This window comes from Cheilinus undulatus, linkage group 21 (genome assembly GCF_018320785.1).
Source record: "Cheilinus undulatus linkage group 21, ASM1832078v1, whole genome shotgun sequence".
NCBI classification, from domain to species: domain Eukaryota; kingdom Metazoa; phylum Chordata; class Actinopteri; order Labriformes; family Labridae; genus Cheilinus; species Cheilinus undulatus.
The window spans coordinates 30,519,281-30,542,227 of NC_054885.1; the positions used below are offsets into that span (position 1 = coordinate 30,519,281).

At 38.9% G+C, this 22,947-nt stretch overlaps 1 protein-coding gene across 2 annotated transcripts; it reads right to left on the reverse strand.

Annotated features, from left to right (window-relative positions):
- Positions 1-362: 362 nt before the first annotated feature.
- LOC121529153 (ethanolamine-phosphate cytidylyltransferase-like) lies at positions 363-22,239 on the reverse strand. 2 transcript variants are annotated; one of them, XM_041816878.1, is made up of 13 exons: positions 21,963-22,239; positions 12,291-12,379; positions 11,658-11,819; positions 11,142-11,208; positions 8,781-8,865; positions 6,915-6,956; positions 6,292-6,421; positions 6,052-6,134; positions 5,650-5,727; positions 5,217-5,282; positions 5,062-5,127; positions 1,920-2,008; positions 363-1,713 (listed from the first exon to the last, which is right to left on the reverse strand). In XM_041816878.1, exons 1-13 carry the CDS (start codon positions 22,097-22,099, stop codon positions 1,569-1,571), a joined length of 1,239 nt encoding a protein of 412 aa, XP_041672812.1. In that variant the 5' UTR covers positions 22,100-22,239; the 3' UTR covers positions 363-1,568. The 2 variants fall into 2 exon arrangements, with proteins under 2 accessions (XP_041672812.1, XP_041672811.1); XM_041816877.1 differs by having other exon boundaries at positions 6,292-6,424.
- Between the last annotated feature and the right edge of the window lie 708 nt (positions 22,240-22,947).

Sequence of the window (22,947 nt, forward strand, 5' to 3'; positions counted from 1 at the left end):
TAGTACAACTTTGTTTTTTCTGGTTCAATACTTTTAATATGGTCCAAAATACATCTGAACTTTTCTGCTCTGCTTGGATGGCATCTGCAGCTAAAATAATCTGCTCTTAATGATCTTACATTTAACAAACCCTTTTTGAGTCATATTATGCTGCAAAATTCTTTTTTTTTTTTAGATCAAAGGTCATTTCTGTCCAAATCATGACCTTAACCTTTTACAGTGTGACTCATGCACAGCCTGCTCATTTTAAAAGGAAATAAATCACACATTAGAATCCACAAACACCCAGATGTTTCCATTTTACCAGGGAAAAAAAACAGCTGACAAAGTGGCTTTTCAAATAAATGTTATAATTATCAGCAATAGTGTGCCGTAGTCCAGTCATTTTCTACAACTGAGAGTTGTCAACAACATTGATTATAGCCTACAATGAATACATTCCAACTTTACATACAGACATATTATTCTTATTATGCTTTTAACCATATGAAATCATCTATACAGTAGTTAATGCAGAGGAGGTGAGTAAAATATACATCTACAAAAAATATATTATTTAATCCCATTTGATATAGAGGTTAATTGTACAGGGCTTGATGACAGTAAGAGGTCTATTTCATGAGTAAGAGGTCTTTTTCATGATCATGTCAATGACATTGAGCTTATTCTCTTCATACTTAAAACTAAAGGTTAAAAGCAGTCTGTTAAAACTCTACAATGTTTTCTATGTTAGCATAAATCTATGGAGTGTAGCTTATAAACTATGCATTTGCACTTGAAAAGGCCGGGCGTGCAGGTCTCTTCCATGTGAGTTTAAAAAAATCTGCTCAACAATATAAACAGAAAAAATCTGATGATTTCAGTGCAGTCTGGTAAGAGCGAGGTCTGATATGTACACGAGGTCCAGTGAGAGTCCAACACCTCAGACAACCGGAGATAGATGCAGAGAATCAAGGGAATTATCTGTCCTTGATTCTGCAGTGGTTTTAGCATCTTGCAGACACTATATAATACATACATACAGTACATACAGTATATACAAAGGTAGTTTAGTTAGGGGGTAACACCAGGTGCTGTACAGAAAGCAGCAAAACCCCCACAGAAATGACAAATCAAACTACATTGTTTTAAAAATCAGTGCTTTGCCAACATCTAGGTCCCAACACTTCCACTTCATATGTCCAAATCCCATGAGATAACACTTAAAAATTTAGTTTGAAGGCAGAAAATAAAATTCTTAAGGATTAAAAAAATACTTGAAGACATAAAATAGACATCTGATATCTTCTTTGCTCCTATTTTGTCTACTATTCTGTCCATAAGTCCATAGTTAGCTGTCTCTATGTGTGATTGTTGGCTTATATGAACATTTATTTGCATATGTAGGGTATATGAATGCATGTTTAATCCTCACACACACCCACACACACTGTATACCTGATACCCACAGCAGGCAAATGCTGCCCTGGCTATAAATGGACTGCTGTGAGGGCTGCTGTCATTAGCCAGGACTGTCACCATTATAAAAGAGTTGATTTTACTGCACGAGAGCTTAATTTTTAGTTGTGTTAGTTAACGGTGCTTGTTTTGGGGCCTTTCTGCAGCACAGCCTGGGGTCTCTCTTTAGTCTTTTCCTCCTCTTTGCGCTTCATGGCCTGGATCACGGCGATCTCTTTGGCCTCTTTCTTCTGGTTCCTTGCTTCAAATAGCAACCTGAATCAAACAAGGGAAAGGTGAAAAGTTGTCAATGGTTCAAGACCTTGGACGAAGCTTTTATACAAGTTTCTGTAGCAGTAAGCAAACTACATCCAATTATTATCAACTTAGTAATAACTGTTTAGCTTTTCTAATAAATACTTTGGCTTGCTATTTCTGCACCAGAGCTTGAGTGGAATTATCCACAAGGTGTGCTGTCTTACCTGTTTTTAATTATCCTCTGCACAATGGCGTCTGTAGTGAGGCTGTTCCCAGAATCAACGGTACGTAGGATTCCCTTCCTCCTCGGCTCCTTGATGAAAAAGAAAAGAAAGCAGAGTTATGTGATTCACCATTTCTGCTCAATAACAGGCCTCATTCACTAACTTTTTATGCCCAATTTAGACCAAAGAGTCACAATTAGACTGATTAAAACTTGCAACTGCAGGTGATGGGCCACTCTGTCATTCATCAAGCTAACCAGTTCCTACCGCTGCAACAAGGGAGACAATGCATCGTTTCCATACAACGACCCTCCAAGTCACTTAATTTAAAGTGAATTATTTCTGAAGTTACTGCACAATAAACCTGTCCCTATAACAGGGGCAGTACTGCACATTCATTGTTTTTTTTTCACATTTTTGTCAAAATGTTAATGTGCAACATTTATATCACATACGGGTGCATGAGAGAGCTCCTACAGCCTCTAATTTATCATGTATTAGCTCATATAGTCTTGCCCTTTCTGTTTAAGTGTTCAGCTGACAGAGGAGACAGTGTGTTGGCTGAAGTTTCCATTTAAAAAATGAAAAATCAGACAGATGTACCTTAAACTAATAGTTGTTGGCATTCACAGCCTTTTAAAATGAGATTCCCAATTCACATTTATCTGCTTGCAACGTCCTTCAACTGTCTGAGACTCGCTGAGCTGAATGGCTTGCAACATCTTCAGTGGGCTTCAGCAAGACATAAAAACCTCTTGTGCAGTTTCAAGAAGACTTGACATTCGGCAAAGTTTCCTGATCTGGAAAGCGTTCTAACCAAAGAATGTAATTTCAGAATACTCCAGAACACTGTTCACACTTTTAAGAGCTGACACTGATGTGTTTTGCTTCATTCAGCATCTTTTAAACAATTTATTTTTGCCTCTTCTACCTTTAATATGATAGGACAGTGAACAGTGTTAAAAGCCACAGTCAAGTATTGAATGGAGAGGCCATGGGGGTCTGATTTTATGGTCTAAAAGTAATCATACCACAATCAATAAGTACCTATTTACAAGTTTTACTCTGCAGTAGAAACTTAAAAGTAGAACTGCTTAGACCTAATAGTCATGCATTTCAATTTAACCAAAGAGGAACTTGAATCCTGCCTGGGCCACACACTTAAAAATAACTGCCTCCATATGAGACAGAAGGCGGCGTAACCACCAGAATACTGGCACCGATATTTAGCACATATACATTTTTAGTTGTCATAAATAAATACATAATTTAAATGTAGTCAGCTTTTATGATCTTAACTGCAATTGTTAAATGGTCTTGAGCTTTCAGTGCTTTTCTAGCTGTCTGACTACTGAAAGGGCTCCATCACAGGTTTAAAACTGCACTTCCTGGTTTGTGCTGCAAGTGATCCCAGAACGCTTTGTGAGTTGCTAGCAGCATGTAAAAATGCACTATTTAGAGCTTTTGAAAGTCATCCATGACATTAAAACTGAAGTTTACTTTTTAATGAGTTGTATACTTAATAGCCTGAGTGCTTTATTTATTGAACAACATCAAACAAGACCAGTGGAGCTGGGCCCCATTCCTCGTACGTGGTTCAAATAATCAGAGCTAATGTCCTTTTAGCCTGATTCAATTAATGTGATGATTGAAGGCTGGCTAAGTCTGTTCCTCCACACGCTAAATCAGTGACGTTAATTGGAACCAGACATGAGTGATCAGGATACTTGCGCGTGCCCGTTCTACATAAAAAGGGAGCAGTGTAGATCACAGAAATCACGATTGTCTGTCATAATTCATGGGGAATAACAAGGAAAGAGCGACATTTTTCACACAGAGCAGCAAACAATCATGGAGAAGTTTGAAAATTACAAAAACATTGTAACTGTGAAATCCAACACCTCGGCTGCAGCGAAGGCGAGACATGCAGTTTGGCAAAGGATTATGGACAAGTTCAATGGGCAAGTAAGGAATATGTAGGCCTACAGTTATGCATTGCTGTATAAGGCTATAGCCTAGGCTATTAATTTAAAGGTGTTTGCTGTAACCTCGTGTAATATGAGCAACAGATGTTTTGCCTCCCTTAAGAGTTGCCGTAGTTGTTGAAGCATGCGCAGTGTTTATGAGCCTGATGAGCTGTAAGCTTACAGACAACCGTACCTGTAAGATGTGAATGAATGAAGTTACCATTATTAAAGTATTTCTCTTCAAGTAAACCTGGCATATTAATGAAGAACCCACTATACAAACATGACACCTCGTAGCCTAATGACCTAGATTAATTACTTTCTATCATTAATGAACCTTGTGTATTTTCTAAAGGTACTAGAAAGCATACTTATTTGAGACAATATGTTTTATTTAGCCTATAGGCCCAGCTATCTGTTTTTATATTTATATATTGTGCACTTTTTCTCCTCTTACTGCTTCATATAAAACAAACCCAAATGTCAAGCAAACTTGGGAACAAGTTAAAATAAAACAAAAGAACATTATCCAGTATGGTAAGGGAATATCATTTGCTCCATGGTGTTGAATTAGAAATGTTCCTTGTATGTGCCACTTGCAAAAAAACACAGTGACAGTAAGTACACGGTTGTGCCAGGTAGTATTGGCGATGTATGGCCCTATCAGCTGTTGCAAATAAATAATGCCTTGGGGACTGAAACAGTAATGCTCATACAAAAAATCACCAGAAAATGATAAAGGATCTTTGTGATCTCGGATCAGTCTTTCCCTATGAAATGCGGCACGGATTATTATTGCTCCTATCGACTTGGTCTCTCAGGAATGGAGATTCCTCTTTTTTTCTTTTGGGGGGTGTGTCTTAAGATCTGGCTTCTTGAAATAAACCTGCCCTGGAGCAGGTTTAAGTTTACTGATCTGTTGCTATAGTGATTTAGCTTAACCTGCTTCGAGGCACAGAACAAGCCTGACATGACGTCAGGTTATCCTGAAGTTATCCAGCTAACTGAGTTAGCCAGGTACGAGGAACGGGGCCCTGGTCGCTACTCTTTATACTGTGCTCTTGTTTTTATTGAGAGCCCTCTGGTGGTGGAAGTTATGTGCTGTGACATTAAGAAAAAGAAAGATGTCGGTGAATGAGGCCCAGTGCTCATTACGAAAGAGGTAGAACTCTTACAGCATAAGGGTCCGATCCATCTTTGTCAGGATATATTTCTGTCTTTCCATGGCATACAAGATCCACCTGTGGATGAGAGTATGTGCCATTTCATTAATTTTTAATTCACAGAATTTATTCATTGTATTTATGGGAAATAATAGTGTAGTCTTTACCTTGAAATGCTCCAGCAAGTCTTTGGTGACTGCAAACGGTGCACCAATCACCACTTCTGAAACATACTGGGAAAGAAAGTGCAGAACGAATTCAGAAGTCGATCCAAAAAATCAACAGTATAATAATAAGATGGGTTTTTTTCAGTGACTTAAGGATTTTAGTTTGAAACAAAAACCAAAATAGGAGAGAAGTTGTCACTTTTCCTCTTTTAGCTCATTTTATTTCAACAAATCTTCAAATTTAATTGCACCTATTAAACAAACAATTACCCCCTGTTTATTTGAAACCTAGTCAAATGGATAAAAAGATAAATAATAGTTTATTTCCAATCTAAATAGCCACCGATTGCTACCGAATAAATAGAATCACCTGAAGCACCTTTCCTCCTCAATGTTCTTCAAAAAAATTAGTAAAATAATAAGTTTGACCTACTCGACAAGCCAGGACGCTCAGCGTTCTCTCATGAATGTTCATTATAGGGTAGTTTTTTCCTTTGTAGCGATTCACTTCCTGAAATAATTAAAAAATAAAGAAGAATCAGAATCAGAATGGACTTTATTGGCCAGCTATGAATGCACAACAAATATGGCTACAGTTGACTTTGCTTTCTATGTATACCTCTCAAAAAATATTTGGCTAAAATATATAATCCTAAATAAGACAACAGTTCAGTAGTGAATACAGTAATTATGTAGGTAGATTTTACAGTTTTTACATTGATGCCAATGTGTAAAGGTTCTAAGGAAAAATGAGAAATCTTTTGAAAATTATTTGCAAGCATCCCACCCACAGAGGCCAAAAGTGTCTGATGATAGAAAGCAAAAGAAGATTCACCTGATCAAAGTGCAACCCCACTATAATGTATGGCTTTTCTGCTAGCTTATGTACTGCTTCAAGGAAGTCCACATGACCGATATCTGACAGCAGACCAGTCAAGGATGTTTGTGACAAAGCTTTATATCAGCAAGAGATAACTCACATCTTTCTGACACAACTACTTTTATAAACACCCTTAAGGCTTCTGTGCTGATGTTGATGTGACTGTAAACATAAATAAAGCAGTTAAAAGGATACGGAAGAGATCAAAGGCTCCTGCCACATAGATTATGGTGTCTCCAGGTTGAGGTTCCTGCCCTGAGGCAAACTGGATAATCTTCTGTGACGTCTGCAGGAACTGAGACACCCCCGTCCATGGACTGTGACCCTTCTGATCCAAAAACAGGCAAAATAAGAACAAACTGTACAAACAGAGAGAATGCCTTTGGATGTTACATCACTGCCACCTAGTGGTGTGAATAGTAAGGGTACTTTTCAATCGTCCCACAAATCCCCGGCACAGCTATTCAACACTCGCCAAATTCACAGCGTTCCAGTCTTAACTGTTGCGATTGTGAGGAGACCTCTGCCGCTTTCAGACTATTTAAAACAGCTCCATGTTGATTCTGAGTTACTTTCCCCATCCAGAGAACAGAACTGGCTTTCAGTGTTTACTGGCAGGGCCTGCAGCTTGATTATAAAGTGGCTCTAAATGTAGACTTTTGTCTTATAGTAGTTGACATCTGACCCACTTAACAACTCTGACTACTTTATGACAAAACAATGAAGAAAGAGGAAGCTGCATTTACTGAAGACGTTAAGCGTGAGTGGTGGAAAAGGGATTTTAAATTAATAGGGTGGCAGAAATATTGGGTACGTACCTTTCCAAAGTTGTCTGTGTGCTGCTGATAGTCTGAACTATCCTAAAGAGAGAAGAGAAGACATTTTAATCTCTCACTAGTGGCCGACTGCAGTAGATCACTCCTCCATGTTAACAGATGTCAATAAAACATGATGTATTGGAGGTAATAAGTACTGTACTATTATTATAAAATTGTACTCACCCCTTCAGTCACTGTGTTTTTTACCATATAATGTTATAATAATAGCCTACATTAAAGTATACATAAAGTCATTTGTAATAGATTGTAACACTCTGTTTATGTGAACATTTTATTACATAGAATTGGAGTTAAAGTGATGAAAATATACTCATCAAAATATGACAACACATCAGTGATAATGTTTTAGTCTGTATGTATTCGTGTGAATAGATGTGCATGTGTCTGTGCTTGTGCTGGTATACAGGTACGTCTCTAAATTCCTTTATATTGGGCTGTAAAATGATTAAATATTTTAACGTTAATAACCTTTGGACTTTTATTGTTAAATATGATTACTACGGTTGCAAGTTGAAATTCCTATTTTGGATTTGAAACCTTTTGCTCCATTTTGGATTTTTGTGCTGCCTTATACTCAGGATAATTGACTTCCTGTTTGGATAAAGACCTGCTTTTATTTTGAAAGAGAATAAAGAATTTTGGATAGATCAAAGATCATGGCATGAGCTTAACCATGGAAAAAGGGACTTGTCATGGATTGAAGTCAGTGATTGGGGTAACATGTGGCAAAGTAATCTGTTAAAGAGCTCTGATTGCTTTTTGGTTGTAAGGGGTATTGAACACGTTCAATTCAAATAATCTGTTATTGGTTACATTTTTATTAATGTAATCCATAACTGAAAGAAAAATCCCACTTTCCCTTCCCTTCTGGCCACAAAAAGAGCAAAAGAACGTAGCTGTGCGCCTGCGAAGGTAAACATTTGGGTTTTTTCTGATGTTGGTGCTAAATTAATACTCTTAAACAAGTGTTGGTGCCAAAACAATGCCTGATTATATACTCTTAAAAGGGAAAAACAACTCCACGGACTCCATGCCGAAGTTTGACTTGTGTCAAAGTGTGTAGTGGTGTTGTTGTCTAGTGCCTTAAGATATCCTCACAAGTTAGAAGTATAGCATTCATCTTATTTGTACTAAAAATAAAACAGATTCTGTATGAAATGTATAGATCTGAAAGCTAAAGAGAAATAATGGACAGTTTTCTTGGCAGAGAGGGAAGAGATGGTTTGGCATCTTTGGTCCAGAAATTTAGTGATTGGTACCTACATAACAAACGTAACTCAGAGTTATTTGGTTTGGTAGGAACTGGGATGTGTTGGCACTAGTTCCATATCAGTATCAGTTTTTGGTGCCCATCCCTTAAGCTCACAAAGCATTCTCTACCTCACTATTTGAAATTCATCCATGAAACAAACAGCTTTGTAGTAAGTTCACCTATGTAGTACATTTTTCATTGAACAGGGTCCTCCAATCAAAACAGGAAGTAAGCAGCAGAGGTGGGCTGTGCATCTCCACATGTCACATTTTGTCATTGTTCTGACTGAGAGCCTCCTAGAAATGTACAAAGCTCTAAAGTGGCGTGGCTCGAACTTTCCTAACGATCAATATCTGCTTCAAACAAACATAAAAAAGCAGACTTGAGGGATATTCTCAGTTTTGTCTGTCAGTTAAATGTGCATTTGGGAAACTGAAGGAGAAGCAGAGCAAATCCCATCTCCAGATGACATCACCAGTGTCACATGACTGAAGTACTTTGGCTTACACTCAAGCCATTCATCTTTGAATGTCAGTTTCTTGGGCTTGGACTGTGTGTAAAGAGACTAGAAGGGGACATGGTGCTGTACTCACAATGTTGCTGTGGTGTGCTTTGGTCATCAGAAGCATCCTGCCAACCAGATCTGTGGTGGACACCCCCTGTGTTCTCTTACACTCCCTATAAAGCCATAATACACCAGAATCAGAATCAGGATTAGGATTTATTACCAGGTGAATTTACAGGGAATATGGCTTGGTGAAAAACAAATAACAGCATAAAAAAATTGAGAGGCTAGAAACTTAAATAGATTGTTATAGAAAAATATAGTAGCAAAATTAATATAAAATAAATATCTAAAATACAATTTAAACATCACAAAAGCATGTAAAGTTGTGTTCATAATAATAGCAGTCCAACATCACTAACCAGATCAATCACTGTTTATGTTAGAAATAATATTTCTACATGGCAAATAATTCACTAGTAGGAGAAGTAAAGTAATAGAAAACTAACACACCAGCAGGCATGACATGCATGCAGCTGATTTTGTGTAACTGAATCATTAGTTGAAATTGTTCAAAATAAAAGCAGTGTGCAGTCTAGTTAATGAGGTGATTCATTCTGTGACAGTACAGGTGCAAACAGGTGGCCTTTATTTAAGGACTGAGGCAGCAAATGTTGAACACGCTGGTTATAGTGGATTTTTCTCTGAAAACCAGAGTATAATGGGTCGTTCCAGGCATTGTTCAGACGAATGGCATACTTTGATTGATGGGAGAGGGGGAAACATATGAAGAAGTGCAGAAAATGATGGGTTTCTCTGCTAAAAAGGTCTCTAATGCTTTAAAATGGTTACCAAAACCAGAATGATGTGGAAGAAAACAGAAAACTACCATTCCAATGGATGGAAGAATAGCCAAAAGAAGGTCTAAGTTACCTGTGAGCACTGTAACAATTAGAAGATACCTATGTGAAGCCAAGCCACCGGCAAGAAGCTCCCACAAAGTCCCATTGTTGAAAAAATGATTTGTGTTGAAGAGGTTACAGTTTTTCCAAAGAACACATTGACTGGCCTGAAAAGAAACAGAGCAACATTTTGTGGGCTGCTCTGTTTGGGTCTAGTGGTCGCAGACAACTCCCAAACTCCGAATTCAAGCCACAGTAAACTGAAGACAGTGAAGCACGGTGGCGCAAGCATTGTATTATGGGAATGTTTCTCAGACTATAGTGTCAACAGAGAAGAACTAAGTACTAGACTATTACTCAAGTAATGGAAAAGTTACTTTGGATAAAATTTACTCAGGTAGAAGTAAAAGTAATCATCTATGAATCTACTCAAGTAAAAGTAAAAAGTAAGTCATTTAAAATTTACCTCAAGTACTGAGTAGTTAGTTTTGATACCTGAGGAGGTTACACAGTATTGATATTTTCTTAATGTGAAAAAACTACATGAGAATATGAATCTATAACCAGGTTGTTTTTGTAAGGTGAGATTTAACCTGAAGTCAAATATAGCAGCTGTCTTAGGATGAACTGTGGAATCATTCTCGTGCCACTGACCCTCATGTGCTGTGAAAATCAAACTTTTGGCTGTTTTCTTGTTGGCAGAAAGCTAGAAACTCCTTGTTTTGGCTTTTAGTGTTAATTCCTTTACTCAGTACTGAACACTTTTTAAAATGTAGTCAAGCACAATACTTCCCTCTAAATGTACTTATGTAAAAGTAAAAGTAGTGATTTTGATAAGTACACAAAAAAGTACTCAATTACAAAACTTGAGTCAATGTAATTAGTCCTTTCCGCCCCTGGGTGTGATGATGGATAAGTTTGAATACATCAAAATACTCAAAGAGGTCATGTTGGCTCTTGTAGAAGAGGAAATGCCCTTGAAATGGGTGTGTCAACAAAACAACAACCTAAACACACCAGTAAATGAGAAGTATCTTGGTTCCAGACAAGATTAACATTATGGAGTGGCCAGCCCAATACCTGGACCTAATCCAATAGAAAACTTGTGGGGTGACATCAAAATTGCTGTTTCTGGGGCAAAACCAAGAAATTACAAGAAATTTTCTTCACTTTCTGTAAAGCAAAAACAAATTTGATTAATTTTTCTTGTGTTTTAATTTGGACCAGAACGTGCAATGTTCCCTGTGCATTTGTATAGAAATAGAAGTTTTTATAAGAATTTTGAGTGTTACTTTTTAAACACACTGCTATTATTTTGAACACAACTGTGCACAGGTGCAAAAAGGAGAAACTGTGCAGATGTGCAGGTACACTGGTGAATAGATAATAGTGAAATTTTCTAAAGGATATAACACACACAGTGTGCAGTTGTAAACAGAAGAGAGAAGATCGATGTGGCTTAATGTGATGTATAAAGTCTGCTTAAGCATGGATTATTTTTGTCTGCTGGCTTTGGGGCTGCATGTAACACTTTTAAAAGAACTCACCTGTACCGCCCTGACTTCTTCACCTCTTCGTATGTGTCTTTCCCATCCACTGTAAGTGTGATATCATCTGAAACAACAGTGACCATTGGTTTATGACATATTCATAAATAATAAAGGCACAGAAAGTAAAATAAATAAAGCCCTTTTGAATCCTTTCTATTTTATAATGTCTATTTGGACATATAATTGTACCTCTTCAAACTATCCTGGATATTTGAAGTGTTATTTCATTTCTAATTTTCCTGTCCATGTATAATAGGTGCAGAAATAAAAAACACAGCAGCAGTAAAAAAGGACCAGATGCTTGCATACCCATTCATGCCATAACAGAGCCAAGACTATAACTTTTTTGTTATTTGTAATGTAACACGTTCTGCAATTCAAGTTATCTGTTAGTAGTTACTTTTCCATAAAAGTAGTCTGTAACTGAATAAAAACAACTATACCACACTCCTCTTTCCTTTTCCACCACAAAAAACGATAATCCCTGAAGAACATAAGAGTGAAATACTGTACCTCCATGCACACAGAAGTCACAGTTGTACTTGTCGAGGGTCCCGAGGGTGGTGACGTAAGGTGCTCCCTCCACGACCTCATCCACCCACTTTATGGCCCGCACCATCTTGTATCTTTCTGCCTGAGTGAAAACCGGCGGACCCTTGTGCTTCGCTATCTCACCTTGAAAAGACAACAAGATAAGAATGCTCCAAAGATACTGTAAACACACACACAACATGAGGAGAGAGTATTAGGACAGGGATAAATATTCAGATAGATGCTATTTAGTGACTGTGAAGAGGGCATTGCCTTTATCCCTGACGTGTTTCACTATCAGATAGTCTTAAACCGTGACATTGGAGTTATCCTGGGTTATCTGAATCACAGCGTGACATACGAGGGTGAGGCACAATCACTGCACTACAACCACAACAATCTCTCCAAAGAGGGAAGAGGGTATGAAACTAAATGTAGAAGGCTTGAATCAGAGTCAGGTTTATCACTAAGTACATTCACTCAACTTACTGTACATCAAACAGGAAACAAGAGATTTTCTGTATTTATACATGTAAGGAATTTGACTTGGTGTTTTGGTGCCAAACAATGAAAATAAACTAGAACAAAGATGTGATGACAATCAACGGTTCTTACTGTCTGTGTGGACTCCGACAATGAGGTAATCTCCCATGGCTTTGGCCTGCCGCAGCTGGTTTGAGTGTCCGTAATGGACCATGTCGTAGCTAGAAAGAAAAAGGTGAAGCAATGTGGTTATTTTAAAGAAGCTGCTGGTATGGTTGCCAAAGTGAAGAGAATTGGCATTAAAACACAAAAAAATAGGGGACACCAGTAGTTTGATTGTTTTGCCTGTGACTCTGTGTGCAGAGGCTGCTGTTCCTGGAGTGACTGGCCCAGGTTCAAGTCCAGCCCGTGGCCCAATCCCCTCGTTATTCCCCACTCTCTCTCCCTATCCCTCGTTTGTTACTACATCCCAGTGATACTCAACCTGAGGCTCTTTTGTGGTGATTTGTGGCTCTTTTTTGTCTTAATTTGAAAAATGATTCCCACAGAAACCTTAAAAAAGGGAAACTTTGACCTCAGAAATTATTCATTGCAAGTCACATTAATCAGAACTTATACAGTGGGCTTTAACTGTCAAGCTTAATTGTCAACCTTATTTTTTTTTGTCTGTATATTCTCATTGCCCCTATTTGCAGTTTCTTGTCCATTTTCCATTTTTTTTGCCACTTTTTATCAATTTTTACTGCTTTTAGGCAATATTTGCCACTAATTTTTTGCCCCTTTTAGATACTTCATCCCATTTTTGCCCCTTTTATGTCCGAGTTTTCTTGAGAGCATCATGAGGTGTTCTCATAATCTTACAGCAACTTTAAAACAGTCAAAGCAGTGATTTCAGCATCGTAAAATAATCTATCATGGGGGGGGGGCTTTCTGGGGCCCACTCAAACTGGGAGCCCATGGAAGTCAGCAAAATCATGATCCATTGAGAATTAAGCTGTGAAAAACCTTTTTTTGTATGAATAATAACCACTGGAAGCAACACTATTTTAAAAATTTCTCTATGCCCTTCTTCAAAATGTAAACCCCCTTTCTTAAAACAAAATTAAATGGGTTAAAAGTGGCAAAAATTCAGCAGAAAAGTTAGTGGAATGGAATTAAAAAGTGGCAAAAATGGTCAAAAGAGGCTAAAATGAATAAACAGAGGCAAAAATTGGAACAAATTGGTTTAAATGGGAAAAAAAACAGACAGAGAAATTTCTGAAAATGGGTTATAAGTGGCAAAAGTGAGCATTACAAATAATGAAATTCAGTCAAAATTACCCAAAAATTGGCATAACAGAGGCAACAATAGGCAGAGTGACAAAAAATGTTTTCAAAGTGGCAAAAACTGGCAGAAAAGGTGGTGGAAAGTAACAAAAAATGTTTTTCCAGTGGCAATAATGCACAAAAAAGTTGTGAAATCAGAAATAAATTGGGAGAATTAGTTAATTGTTCCAAAAATGTGTTTGAAGTGGCACAAATGGATTAACAGAGGCAAAAAAAATATGGCAGGAAGTGGCAAAAATGTCAGAAGTGGCAAAAATGGGCAGAAAAAGTGTGCAAAATTGATGAAAAATGGCACCAAGACTGGCACCACTGCTACTGATCAAACCCACTTACATTGATACCATCAATTAATCACAACTGGGATGGACCCATACTCTGTCTTTGTCAGGGGCCCAGGGAAATCTGTGGTGGGGCCTGAGTGTTTTATCTTAAGTTTGACAGTGGTAACAATTTAGAGTTTGCAGGTGACTTCTTCTGCCCGGTAAAAGAAAATCTCCTTTGATTCAACAGTGAGGTGTGCTAGATGTCAGCATTAAATTGATTGGACACAACAGATAAACACTTGCTCCTGGCATCCATTCAGGCATCATTACTTGCAGATTGCAGATGTTTGTCACCAGGGCCAATACTGAGCAATAGCAATGTGAAATTGATGCACTGGGGCATTCCTACCTCTAATGACTATTTTCTAAGGCTCCTTAGAGCACAAGGCCCCAGGCATTTGCTTACTTTTGCCTAAAAGTAAAACAGTCTCTGCATATAAAACAACATATGTGATCATTCTGGTATTTATAGTTGCTATCACTATAATCCACACAGCTAACATGATCTGTTAAATATCTGATCAAAGTCCCAGCATAAAGATGTTAACAGCACTCAGTGTTTTTCCCTCCCTCTTCACTCCACATCGCCTATGATACCATCTGTAGATAATTAGATTAGCACAGATTGCAGATTGAGATTGTATCACGGTAATCTATCTAGCGTAGTGATAGTGAACAGATGTGTGTTAGCTTTCTATCACTAGCACTGCTGCCAACAGCTGACATCAGTCTTCTATTTGGCTCTACTTTCAGCATTTCGTTGATGTTTTATATGCACAAAAAGAGACAAAACAATAAAATGACTACAAGTATCACTGATGAGTGTTTAAGGGTGTGATTAGAGAGTAACTGCCTTATAAAGCTATAAAACTACATAAGGATTAAGTTTCATATTGTTAGTACAATTATTAAGAGCAGGAGCCACCTCCATAATTGTGATGACAAATCATGACCCAAATTAGAGTCAAAAACTCATATTTATATAACACAGAATGATGCATTTTGGACTTGAGATGGTACAAATCACTGATTGTCTACTCAGCGGCTTCATATCTCACCCTAATCTCATTTGTCCTAAAAAAGATCCCATACTTTTGTGTCATTTACTTTGCCAGCACAAAATCAAACTTTACACTTCTAATTCTATTGACTTAAGAGGCAGGTTGCAACCAGGATTAGCTGCCATACCACCTCTGAATCTCACCATAGCTTTGCTTATTCCCATCCATGCCCCACTGATGCCTCGGCCCACTTTACAGTCTAGTCCTACTGGAAGAAACAGCATTTTTGGCACCAAGTGATATGTAAATTGATGGGCAGGGAAGGTAGGACAGGTTGGCATTAGGGAATGCCAACATTCCCAACATTCCCAACATTTGTTACAGGCCCAGGGAGTTAATTACTAACATGAGCTCAATGGCATTGGCTGAAATATCAGTAGAAGCAGTTGGTGTTACAAAGCCATGGTGAAGCTAGTTGGGACGAGCAAACCATCTTTTCCAGTGCAACTCTTTGCACTTTTTGTAATAAAAAAATGTGGTCTGGTTCTGATCAAACTGCCACTGTAGCCAAATCTTGCAACGCTGATTCCAGGCCAGATTCAACTTCGATCATCAGGCAGATCCATCTTGCAAAGCTACAGTCTGAAACACTTGTGCCTGGTCTGAGAACTGACCAATCAGTGCCATTTGAAAACAAGGCAGTAGCTATGGGCCAGGTTTAGTTGTACTGCAAGCAGGTAGAGATGGTTAAAACAGTAGCAATGGTGACTGGTTTAGTGATTACCTTGATAGATGGATGAATGGATGGGAGGATGGATGGACAGACAGATAGATAATCCCAAGGGAAATTCAACCAAACAGCAACCGAACAAGACAGGCAGAACGTTGGTCAAATCCCTCTCCAATTTTTTTTTTTTTTTTAAGTCCTGCCCTTCCCAAACAATTTTACAATAAGGGGTTGCCCCGATGAATGTTAGCCATATCTGGATACGTGAAGCAGTCTTGCATGTCAGATAGAAATGCTGATTCTTCACTCTTGTTGTAATAAAGACATATGGCCCAGTTCTGATAAAAACTGCTGCTATGGCTACATCTGAGCTAATCGCTCCATTGGTCACCTTTGTGTACCAGCTTGCAGTACAACTGTACCCCACCCATAGTTACTACCTTTATCTTTTCAAATGACACAGATTGGTCCATCCACTCTTAGACTTGGCACAATCATTTCATATTTAAGCTCTGTGAGATTTATCTGCCTGATGACAGTCATGAAATCCAACCAATCCATCGACTTTGCAAGGTTATAAGATCCACTCTCCCCATGCCAGAGAGCCAGGTTTTACTTTGAGTTTGTGTTAGCCATTGCTCGAAGATACCACATGAAATGAGAAAAAAAAAAAGGCATCAGTGTCCTTTTCAGTCTGCTATATTAAAGGAGTCAGGTGTAAAACAGCTCTATAAATAGTGTCCTCAAAAATCAATAAGAAAACAGATGAGCCTCACCAGAAGTACAGTATGTACACCGCCGCAATAGTAACACAATCCCATGGTGTTTTCAGAGCCAGGCTATGGTAATCAAAGACAACATCTGTGCCTGGCCGCTTGCAGTGTCACTACAAAACAGGCCTTACTGCACCTGAGGGTATTGATATACAAATAAAACTGTTACTACACTGCAGGCCCTTTTTTCTTTTCTCAGATATGCACTCCTGGAACAAAATGTGCAAAAAAGTCATGGATTTTGGTCATCGTACAGACAAAGGAGATATTTTGTGTCATGTGCAGCCAGTCCGTTGAAATGCGATCCACATGTGCAGACTCCGAGGTGATAGAGCGGGGCCAGAAGAATCCACTAGCGGGGGGGGGGGGGGGGGCATTTGGAGGTCATTGAATAGAGAAGAAAACTCTGAGACCCAGACGAAGTTACATAATATCAGGAGGAGGCTGTTCCTGGGGTGTTATACTAGCTGTTTGCCCGACGTGTGTTACCGTATTCCTGCTGTATTTTTTAGCAGGGATGGGTCATGACAGTATCAGTGTTTGATCATGAAATATTGATTAGCGTAGCCTGTTAGCAGACACCCTAGCAGCACCTAAGCTTCACAGGAGCAACAACAGAATACAATATGACAAGGCAATAAGGAGAACAAAAAGCACGATGTTATATTTGTCCAGGCTCAATTTGGTGCTGTTTGTCTGGATTTTTCCAAATACCTTAAGACGTGATGCTAATTGAAGTTTTTCTTTTATTTATTGAACACCTCGTGGCTACTTCCCAGGGTACCAATAGTCTCAGATAAGCCTGAGCTGAATGGGAAACACTCTGTTACATCATTGAGCCTTTAAATAGCTGAGTTTATAGTCTTGTATGGATACACTGTCTCAGCAGTTACACAGTGGAAGTGGACCTTACACCCTTCCCTGGTGATGATTTCCTTACAGCTGATCTTTAACCCTCTTCATCTCGTCGCACAGCGACAAACAAGAAAGGAGAGAGCCTTCACGCTGCGTCGTGACTGAGCTCTTTCCTTGGAATTTTCCTCTCACGCTGCTGACGGGGCTGGATGTCAGTGATGATGATGATGTCCAGTAGAGCTTCGGGGGGGGACAATGTGCTCAGTGATGGCTGCGTGAGCTGCAGTGGCCGCTGGAGCAGGTGTGGGCAGGAGGGGTTAGAGGGGTTAATGTCATGAGCTCTGTTGACATTGGCTCTTCTTTGCATGCTCAGCCCACCGGTTAATATTCTGGCATCCCAAATATTCTGCAACATTCCACCAAACCACGGACAGCAAGCCACACCTAAATGTCAGGAATTCTACAAGAGAAAGCCACTGTAATCCTGGCCTTCGTACATGCAATGTCAATACATTGTATTTTGCTGATACCCAATGGAGAGCCAGACTCTGTCCAATCAGGCTTGGTGTTTCTCATCAGTCATCTTAAAAGTCCCATTCTAGGGATGCAATTAATGATTCTCATTATTATAATTAGCCCAAAACATAAGGAAATTTGTGTTAGGTAGATAATTTCTTTTGTTGTAACAATGCATCTTGGCATCTTTCCTTTTAAATGGTGCCACATTTGTAAGGAACATGCATTTGTGGGATGAGCAGCAGAGCTGAATATGTGATGAGATTGTGATGAGATGAGATGATGAGATTGTTGAGATTGCCTCCAAAGATGACATTCAGGTGCCTGATTGTCAGCACATGGATGCTCACAACAAGAGTCAATAACAACAGCAGAATAAGCTGTTTGGCACTGGCAGAAGAAAATCTGGCAAATTTTCCATGGGTCTCAGCTAAGCTGCTCATCCCACAAATGCATGATCCTTACAAATGTGTGATTACGAGTGTTGTGAATGTATCGCTGTTGTTCACCAAAAAGCTTAAGGCCAACCTCAACTGTTTGTCTAGTCATAGGTTGGCCCAAAGTCCCTAATATATTCATCCTACGTTCCCTTTCATGACACCTTTACAAACACCTTGTTTGTGATGGTGTCATGAAAGTTATCCCTAGACAGGTGAAGTTGAGCAGAGAAGTGACCAGAGTGTCCCTCTGCATTATAATGTGGTAGTGTTATTATAGTAGACACTTGACAGGCATAGCAGAGGAAGCACAGGTGTTGCTAATCACACTAACAATGGCTTTTTATCATCAGGTGTGGCAGTGACAGCAATATGTGGCCCCTCAAATACATGCTGAAGGTCTCAGTGGGGCTGGATTTGAGAAAGTCTTTCCATGACAGTCGCCGTATTGGAAATGCAGTTTAAACAACCTAATGTTGAGTCAGCCTAAAACCAGGCAAAGATCTAAAGCTTATGGATGTGCAGGATTGGCAGACAAAACAGTTAAATTTGAATCTACAGACATGATTCGATTAAACTTTATTAATCCCTCTAGGGGCAGTTGGTTCTGAGCAGCTTGTACATAAAAACAGATAAAACACATGGGCACAGACAGAAACAATTAAAATTGTTTAATTAAATTTGGATCTCGTTGTAGTTGGCACTATTAATACAAATCAGTTAAAGTAATTATTAACATTTTTTAAATCAGTTTAGGCCCATAATCCCAGTCGAACACCCTGTCTTAACTGTAACACAGCTGCACACTGCTAGAAACCACTATGGTTGGTTTGAATAACTACTGCCTCTATGCTTTTCAGTTCAATATAAACAACTGCTAACTGCTTTAGCACTGACATCATTGTTTATACGGGAATGGCTTCGCACTATTTTAGTCTAGAAAATGGGAATAAACTTGTCCTGAGGCTGTAAGGTTATACTTACATAAAACCAAAGAATTGTGATACAATATTTATCTCAGGAATGTGGACACTACCCTGCAAAGAGGACTGAAGGCTGGCGGTGCTAGTACTACTAACTTTAGCCACATTCTGCAAACCAACTTCACACTATTAAGGTGTGAATTTGTTTAAGGTTGTAGTGTGAAGTTGTTTTACAGAATGTAATTATTTGACTTTAGTCTAGTCACAATAACATTTTGGGTTTTGGAAAATTCTACTCTTAGGAACATCACACTTCAAATTTGTCATAAGTCAGCACCAGAATTACAAGTTGCTTAAAGTAATTATTGATATTTTAAATAAGCTCAGGCCAAATGTCCCAGCCCTATTATGCTCTGCATAAACTGTAATGCAGTGTTCAATGGAGGCCCACAACTATTAGCCATTGCAGTTCAATTAATGGCTAGTTGGACTTAGTTCGACAAATTTATACACAGTGGAAAAAATATCGTGGATTTGATATCCTACAAAAACTAATTTACCTTTTAGTCTCCTTGATGAAAACTAAACTTACTTTTTGTCAGAGTTTCTGTCATCAAAGATCTATTTTAGCTAGTCTTAGTCTGGTCTTTCTAATGGACAAAAGGTAATCAACTAACATTTAAAATTAAAAATGCTGCCATGTTTCCACAATGCTCGTCCACTTAAAGCTGGAGTAAGCGATTATCTTTAGTGTTGCATGCCCAAAAAAACAACACAACTCATCAGGGTCTTGTTATTGAAGCCAACACACTTCTACAACACCTCCTCGCGCTGCACTCTCACTTGAGGAAAACCAGCAAGGGACGATGCTCCAGCCAATGAGGGAGCAGCCAATAGAGGCTCAGGACAGAGGGAGAGTTCCTATTGGCCCCTGTAGTAGGTGCGCTTGCACATCTCAGCTCAGTGAGAAGTTGATGCAATGGCGGAGTTACCAGTAGTGTTCAGTCCTATGTAGAATTTGTTCATGCTGAGACGAAGTGTTTTCTTGCCTGTGATTTGGCCACTGTTTCAGTGGAAAAGCGGAGCAAAATCACTCCATGGGAGCTTTGCCACCGTCAGTATTCAATTCAGCAGACATGCACATTCGTGAGGAGGTATGTGAGAAGGGGGTGGAGCTACAGAGCTCAAACAGGGCGAAGAACAGGATGGGAGGGGGAGTAGAGTTGATTCTGCACGGTTCTTAGTGAATGTTACATACTCAAGCGTTAATGAACTGATAGCACTGTTAGTATCTTGTTAGTATCTTAATTTTGTTCTACAAAATGGGGGTAGGCTCAATCAGCTTATAATTGCATCTTACAGAAGCACTGAGTGACAGCATTCAGCACAGGAATGTTGATGTTAACGTGCAAAGAGGACTGAAGACGGGAGGTGGTAGCACTGCTAATGTTAGCCACATTCTGTAAGCCAACTTAACACCTTTTACCAACTGTTGCTGTGATGCTGTTTTAAACTAATGGTGCTCAGTTTGGACTATTTACTGAGTTTTTTCGTAACTCCTCGTTAGTTGACTGAATAATGTGCATGTAGCCCAATGTGAGCTAATCTGCCTAGGAGCATCTCTAGTCTTATTCACCATGAGGCATTGCAAACAAATTTATTTTCTGAACCAGGTTTAAAACCTGTTTATTTATGCAGTTTAAGAAAAGCATTTTTGAATGGGTGTGTATGTGACTTTTAGGGTTTCTGCAGCGAGCCTCAAGTGGAAACTTAAGGTACTGCAGTTTAGAGATGTGACGTTCAAGAACAAGTCGGTTCAAAGAGCTGGCTCTTTGTATTAACAGTAAGATCTGGATCCTCTTTGAGAATTGTTTTATTTTCTTATTCTTCTTTTTATACGATCAGATTTGATCTGATCCACCATATATTTCTGGGAGACAGTATATTTCGAGAAATTATTCCATGGTATTTTCATTAATTTGAATTTAGCATAAGTGGAGTAAAACACCAGCACAATTATGAACCATATGTCTTGGCATTGCTTAATTTGGCAGGTCAAATGAAGTCAAAGGAAGAGCCGTTTGAGAGCCAAAAGAGCCAGCTCTTCCTGGTGAGTTGAGCCAAATGACCTGGATCACTAAAAAGAGCCTAAATTCCCATCCCTAGTTCAGTTTGCCTTGCTTCTGTATTGGCTTTGTTTTTTAACACCTGAGGTAGCAAGAAAGGTTTTTAGTAATTTCCAATATTTGTTGTTTTTAATCTATTGTCACACTTCAGACTGTAATGATATTACTTGGTTGTGTCTTACAGTGTTAAGGATTGTTCATTTCTAACTCATTCATGGTGCTTTTAATGTTTTCCAACATGCAAAAAACACAGAGAATCAACTTCATAACAGTTAGTGGCAATTTACAATAATTTCATTCAGATTCTATGTAAAACTTAAGTAGCTAGTTTTTCTGCTTAATAGCTATATTTTAAGGTTGTAAAGGTATCAAATGGCACTTAAAGGGGCCGAGTATACTAGTAACTTCATACTCTTCACAATAACGTGAACTGTAGCAACAGAGTTCAGGTTAAATCTATCCTGATGTTCTTATGTAATTGTGTGCCTACTGAGATGGAAAAAGGAGAATAGGATGTACTAGTAATGATGCCAAGTAAACCAATGTGCTGTTTTAAGTTCTGACTTGCAGAGAGTATAACTGGCAGTAAAAGCTTGCATCCGGGTAACGACAAGATTGGTTAGTACATGAAAAGTTAAATCTCTGGAGGATGGAGCAGCACACCTAAGAGATCTGCAGCAAGCCTGTCCAGGTGGTAGATGACAGGCTGACAAATTCATTCAAACGTGCAAGAAACCGATAAGGAATAAGGTTGTGACGTCTCCATCTCACGACCCATTATCCTGTAAGTTACTCACCAGCCGTCGCACCACACCCGGATCCTTCGCCTCCTCTTCTCGGGACTGCACGCTGCAGCACTGGGGGTCGTCCCTGCGTCTTTTCCGGCTGCTGCTGCTGCGTTCAGTTGGGGGTGGTGATGCCCGTTCTTTATCATTTTTTTTTTAAAGCTGGTGGTGTGTTCTTTAGAAAAAGTGCAACTACAGCTACGGAATGAGTCCCTGCAAATGAGCTGGTAAGCGGACCGTGTCGGTTATGTGTCCCCTTTCAGGACAGAACAGCCGGTTTCTGTGTCAGTATCAGCAGCAGCAGCAGCAGCAATGCGATGCGCCAACGCCTCCTCGACCGGCGACGCAGCTACGCACGACGCCCGGCTACGTCAATTCACCGGAAGACAGCAGATACCAAACGGAAGAAAGAGCAACCATTTACAAAGCTCCTTATAACACATTTTCACCTTCAATAATTTTATTTTGGAGAACTGCAACCGGAACAAATGTGTTAAATAGGGCGGACTTGATGCAGGTTAAATCGTACGATGAAGTGCCGGTGCACGCGGCCGACATGTTGTTACATAATAACAGCGTTTTTCCTCGGTCATGTGACAATATCTGGATTCCCACAGAAATAGCAGGCTTTCTGCCAAAGCTGCCTTTGATTAACAGCCAGGCCATTAACAGTACTTTAATTTTCTACTATGTATCACTTTATAATAACAACTAAAATCAGAATAACATCCTGTTTCATTTCATGTGTCAAATATTTCATATAATAAAGAAATACTGAAAAAATAATGACTTTCTAAGAAGGGTTTACTCCATTCTTATCCTTGAAAGTTTCTGTAATTATAATAGATGTTTTAAAATAATCATTTAAAAGTAGCACGTTAGAGAATACTGTAACATAATTATAAAACACACACCTTATAAAAGTTGTAGCTTTTATGAGATTTTAATAAACTAGCTAGTACTGCCTGTAATCTTCATGTTAGTGTCTTAAATTTTT